The sequence below is a fragment of the Orycteropus afer genome, unplaced genomic scaffold, assembly GCF_000298275.1.
Source record: "Orycteropus afer afer isolate SDZICR_OR568_19922 unplaced genomic scaffold, OryAfe1.0 scaffold00470, whole genome shotgun sequence".
Classification (NCBI taxonomy): Eukaryota; Metazoa; Chordata; class Mammalia; order Tubulidentata; family Orycteropodidae; genus Orycteropus; species Orycteropus afer.
The window spans coordinates 731,427-737,655 of record NW_006922057.1 but is presented as its reverse complement, the minus strand read 5'-3'; the positions used below and the strand labels follow the sequence as shown (position 1 = coordinate 737,655).

The window sequence follows — 6,229 nt, the reverse complement described above, 5'->3', positions numbered from 1 at the left end:
TTCAAACCCACCAGCCACTCCTCGGAAGGAAGGTTGGGCAATCCTACTTCCGTAGTGATACTGCCTCGGAAACCCAAGGAGGGGTCACTATGAGTCGGGAACAACTCAAGGGCACATAACAACAACGGGTTGGGCCTATTCTTTATCTCATTTGTAGGTTCATCATTTCACTTTACCTTCCTAACAACTCCATTTAACTAATGAGGAAACAGGCTTACAAAGTGAACCGCTGTGATGGTTCTGAAACTTATCTATAAATTTGTAAGTACTCCTCCCTTCAAGGAGTCCCTGGTTAGTGCAAATGGTCAGTGCCCTGGGCTGCTAACTGAAAGACTGGGAGGTTAAGTCTACCCAAAGGCATATTGAAAGTAAGGCCTAGCGATCTACTTCTAAAAAATCAGCCACTGAGAACTGTATGGAGGATAGCTGTATTCTGATAGACATGGAGCACCATGAGTCAGAAGTGACTCCAAGCAAACGATTTTTCTTTTTTGACTTTCTCCTTTTGAAAGGTGACACTTCCTTCTGAATATGATAATTGGACTGCACTTAGTGAATGGCTTCTATCAGAATGTGGTAGAAATGGAATTTTTTGACTTCTAAGAATAGGTCGTGAAAGGCATTGTGGCTTCCTCCTTGCACTGTCTCAAGTCTCTCACTGTGACGGAGGCCAGTCATCATGCCATGAGGACATGAGGACACTCAAGCAGTTCATGGAAAGGCCCATATGGGGAAAAACAATCTTTACCATCTAAGTAGGCTACCTTGGAAGAGGATCTTCCAGGCTCAGTCAAGCCTTCAGATGACTGTGGCCCTGGCTGACATGCTGATGTCAACCTCAAGAGAGACCCTGGAATCAGAACCAATCAGCTAAGCTGATACCAAATTCCTGACCCACAGAAACTGTGAGATAATACATATTTATTGTTTTATGCCAATAAGTCTTGGAGCAATTCGTTACATGACAAAAGATAACTAAGACACTTGCTCAAAGCCATATGGCTAGTAAGAAGTGGAGATCTGAAAACTGTCCCCAAAGCTCATGCTCTTAACCACAACCTAATACTGCTTAAAGCACTAGTTTATATTTCACTTTCTTTAAAGAACCTTAACAGAGTCTCTCCCTCACACTCTATCTTCCTCCAACTTACTCCTTTAAGCTCTGCTCAAAATGCCCATTCCCCAGGCTCTTGTCTCCAATAGTCACCATATTTGCCTAAGACCAACCTCACTTGTTATTACAAGTGGGAAGATGTTTATTTTCAAGGCAAAGCAGAAACTTGGAAAATGACACCAATAAGTCTTGTCTTAGGAAAATATATGAAATTTTTCATTTATTAATCATTTATGGTCTAGAAACTGTGGAGCTTTTTGTGTCATGGTGGGAAAAATTAGGCACAGGTTGAGACGCAATAAAACACAAGGTTTTCCAATCTCTTCCTCCTTTTAACACGTAGTTATTCTGAGATTGAATGGGGGAAAAAAAACATAGCAGTATCTGTGGAGTTTTAGTTCTCAAAATTGAGAAAGTTAGCCAAGTCTGTTCAATTATGCATTCTCAAAAAAGGCAGATTTAAGCAAAATATGTGGCATTAAGGTCTGCACTCTGTTTAATATGTGGTTTTGAGATCCTCACTCAATTTCCTGGTGCCTCAGTTTCCTGACATTATTCTTGCAAAGGACTGGCAGGGAAACATTTTCTTTCCTTTTTTTTGTTTTCATTGTGTTTTGGGTGCAAATTTACAAAGCAGATTTGTTTTGCATTCAACAGTTCATGCACATTTGATCTTGTAGCACCATTACCATCTCCAACCATAAAATACTCTCCTCCCCTCTCTTCCCTTTGACTACCCCTCCTAGGGCCCTTCTTATCTATGCATTCCTGTCTGTCCAGCTTTCCCTCAATGTGAATGCTGCCTCTCTGATGTTTCATATCTGGTTGATCAAAGAGGTGTAACTTCCTAGGGTAGGTGTTCTGTATGGAAGTTTTTCTACTGTTGGGTTGAGAGCCAATTGGCAAGGAAACATTTTCAGAGCAACAAACTAAATATAAATATTTCTCTCTAAAGTAAGTTATCTCTTCTTCCACTATGGCTTAAAATAGTGGCGCACTGCTTCAAAACCACCTTCCAGGGAGGCTTTCCTGATCATGTTGTTGTTATTGTTATGTGCCACTGAGTCAGATCCAACTCATAGCGACCCCTCCTTGGGTTTCTGAGGCGGTATCACTACGGAAGTAGATTGCCCAACCTTCCTTCCGAGGAGTGGCTGGTGGGTTTGAACCAGCAGCCTTCTGGTTAGCAGTCAAGTGCCTTGGGCACTACGCTACCAGAGCTCCTTGCCTGACCATATATATATAAAATTCAGCCCCCTCAATACTCTATTCCCCTCCTGCTGCTTCGTTTTTCCCTATAACATTTATTTGCTTACTGTGTCTCATCCACACTAGAATATAAGCTCCATGAAGGAAGGGTTGTCTGAGTACTTTGTTTGCTGCACTATCTCCAACACCTAGAATGATGTCTGGCACATAATCGGCACTCTCTAAATTTTTCTTGTACAAATGAATGCATTATGCAAATCTAGAAATGAGATATGCTATAAAGCCATCGGAAAGCATGAAGTAGATGGAATCAAATCAACATGACTAGATGTAAAAAACATATATTTGAGCTCAATAAAAGAAAGAATGGAGCTGTGATAGCATTGTTGTGAGGGTTAAATTAGTTCATTCATGTTAAATGTACTCTATAAATGATACAGGTAGTCAACAAACATTGGTGGCTACCATCATTCTCACGGCTATATCAATGATGAAAAACAGCTCACACAAAGCAGTCCTACTAATTTTATATAGATATAAACAAATTTCACCCAGTGAGATAACTAATTTTAAGCAATCTGGAAGGATAGTCTCCACACCAAACTGACTGCCTCTGTGAGGGGAGAAAATCCAGAGCAGAAGGATGGTCAAATATTTTAAATGGAGAATTGATGCATGAATTATTCATATAACTAAAAATAAATATTTAGAAACATTTAGTAATATTTCCTGAGGCATAATGATCTTCAAAGAGAGAGAAGAGCATGGGGAGAGAGAGAGAGAGAGATAAGAGAGAGAGAGAGAAGATAAAATACACAGGATAAGAATGTTTAAAACCTTTATTACTAAAGCCCTTCTGGAATAATCACTGCATAACAGAATGCACTTCTCTACAATGAAAATCACCACAGAGACAAGAGACACAAATATAACTGACCTGGGATCTTGGGTAGATTGCATGAGTTAGTTCTCTTAGATTGGTAAAAACTATCATTAAATCAACCTTAAAATTAGGAATAAATTGTTTAACATTTGTGTTGGTACTTACTGATACTTTAGCCACTCAGCCACAAATGGAATGGAGAAGAATTCTGTGAACGGCTCGTCTATTCTCTTTGGATTATGACTGATCATGGTGTCATATGTTTGAGTGACAAGAAAACAATAAGCAAGAATTCAAGTCAGTTGCTTACAAATTAACATGACTGAATCCTTAGGGTCATTGAATATTCAAAGACATGAACAACTTACTTGTATAACCACTCGGTCAGAAAATCACAGGCAATGAATTTTGTTCTTTTCCTCTGAAGAGAGAAGAGAGATTTAAATTATATACTTACTTTGCCCACATATCTGAGTGAGACAAGGGAAGAGAGGTTAGATGAAATATACATGAGTTATTTTTGAGGTTTATAAGCACATCAACAAACAACATAAAGAATTTTGAGGACATTTCTCCAGCCATCTTTAGATAAGCATATTTTCTTAGAACAGGTACTAATAAAAAGATAGTGTATATAGTAGAAGCTTATTACACGTTTTTTGGAACTGTCTCTGAAGGATTTTTAAATTTCAATCTAGACCCAAGTTCTATTTTCTGAGTAACTATGTTTAATGCCTTCCCCTAATGCATTTAGGAACTCTGGTGGCATAGTGCCTAAGGCAGGAGGTTTAAACCCACCAGCCACTCCTCGGAAGGAAGACCAGGCTACCTACTTCCGTAGCAATACAGGCTTGGAAACCCAAGGAGGGGTCGCTATGAGTTGAAGTTGACTTAATGGCAGTGAGTTTGGTTTGTTTTGTTTCCAATGCATTTAAGCCTTTGGAACATAGTGCCACCTTCAAATATGAAAAACAAGGACACGGATACTATTGGCCCATGACTCTGCTAATTTTCCACCCTGTAGAGAGATATGGCCAGAATTCATCTCACATTGTCAGAAGGGACCAGTCCCTGGAGGAGATCATGCTTGGTGAAGTTGAGGGTCAGCAAAAAAGGGGAAGACACTCAACCAACCAGATGGATTGACACAGTGGCTGTGATAATAGGCTCAGTGATTGTGAGGACGCCACAGGACTGGGCAGTGTTTTGTTCTCTTGTACACAGGGTTGCTATGAGTCGGAGCTGACTCAATGGCACCTAACAACAACAGAGACATATCTATTCTCCATTTTATCCTTATTAACAGAAAACTGATTGCTTCCAAATGACAATCATCCTAGCCAAACAACTACATTTTCCAGCCTCCTGTGAAGCAAAGGCAGTCATGTGACATGTCCATTTCTACTCTGTAGCAGAAGTGACACAGTACTGCCATATAAGGTAAAAATGGACATGTGCTAGGGCTTTCTGAGAAAATTCTGTTTTTCTGATATAGAAGCTGCCTCTTCTTCCTTGACAGTTTCTTCTACTTCTTTTAGTCTGAAACACAGATGTGAGGCTGGAAGTGGAGCAGCATGTGGAAAGCCACATGCTAAGGATAGTGGAGCTGGTAGTTGGAAAGAGCCTGGGCCACTGATAACTTCTTCAATTCATTGCCCCAACTTGGGCTTGCCCTACTCTAGATCTTGTTATATAAGAAAAAATAAACTTCAACGGTTTATTACCACTGTTCTTGAGTTTTCATTACATGAATTAAATGCACTCCCTAAAGGAATACATAGCCAGTAAGCCAAAAGGGGAAAAAAAGCCACAGAATAATGGGGAGAAGGCATGCTGAGACCAGGAAGGGGTAGAACACCAGGTCTGCTTCTAATTTCCACTTAAAACTATTTCTTGTAACTCAAACAGAGCCAGTCAATGGTTTCTAGAGTTGCTATGGAAACAGTGAGATCGAGGGTCCTTGTCTCTCCTTTCATTGTTATAGGGGCTAAGAACCAAGTCCTGGCTGCTATGTGGAAGAAAAATTCTTCCCAGGAATGAAGGCAATACAGAGTGTGCTGGAAATTCTCTCCTTGCCCCTCTAGGTCCATCCTTCTCCATTCTGCTCATTCCTCAAAAGGCTGGTTTTATGCTTAGCATCAGTCAGACTCCCTTGCCCGTTAGTTGGGTGAGGAATGGGAGGCACCAGCAGGAGATGAGAGGAGGAGAGACAGAGAAAGGGCAAGGTATGTATTCCCCTGGCTCATTCCCTACTGGGTTATAGATTGACAGTGGCTATATTCCTCTACCAAAGGCTACTGCTCCTCTCCTACAGGTAAAGCTCTCACTGAGTCTGATAAAAGCCCTACCCCCAGAGGCAGGAAAGGGAAGGAAACACTGGGGATGACAAAAGCTGCAGGATCCAGGTAAGGGAAGAGAGACAGGCCCTACCCCAGAGGAAGGAAAAGGAGGGAATGCTGAGGATGAGAAAGCAGTAGGATCCAGGTAATGGGAGGGCGGACAGGTTTCAAACAGCTAAGGGAGACGAACTTGTCTGTCAGTTTGTCATACTGTGGTGGCTTGCATGTTGCTGTGAGGTTGAGGCTGTGCGACTAGTGTTTCAAGTGCCAGCAGGGTTGCACGTGGTACACAGGTTTCAATGCAGCTTACAGACTGAGACAACTAGGAAGAAGGAAGAGGTCATCCACTTCTCAAAGAATTGGCCAAGGGAAACCTTAAGAATAGCAAAGAAACACTGTCTGGTACAATATTGGACAACTTTATGAATGGCCTGGAAACATTATCTGATACAGTGCAGGAAGATGAGCCCCTTCGGCTGGAAGGCACTCAAAATATGACTGGGAAAAAGCTGCCTTATCAGAGAACAACCAACCTTAATGATATAGATAAAGTAAAAGCTTTTGGGACCTCCATTTGCTGATGATGTTGTTGTTGTTGTTGTTAAGTGCCGTCGAGTCGTTTCCGACTCATAGCGACCCCATGCACAGCAGAACGAAACACTGCCCGATCCCGCACCAGCTCCA

General features: G+C 41.4%; 1 protein-coding gene across 1 annotated transcript in view; it reads right to left on the bottom strand.

Moving 5' to 3' along the window:
- The window catches only part of IQCK (IQ motif containing K), a 248,949-nt gene that overhangs the window by 143,558 nt on the left and 99,162 nt on the right, over nucleotides 1–6,229 (bottom strand). The window contains exons 3-4 of the mRNA XM_007954737.1: nucleotides 3,575–3,627; nucleotides 3,372–3,449 (exon numbers count right to left, since the gene is read on the bottom strand). Coding sequence (XP_007952928.1) covers nucleotides 3,372–3,449; nucleotides 3,575–3,627 — 131 coding nt within the window. The remainder of the gene's footprint in view (nucleotides 1–3,371; nucleotides 3,450–3,574; nucleotides 3,628–6,229) is intronic.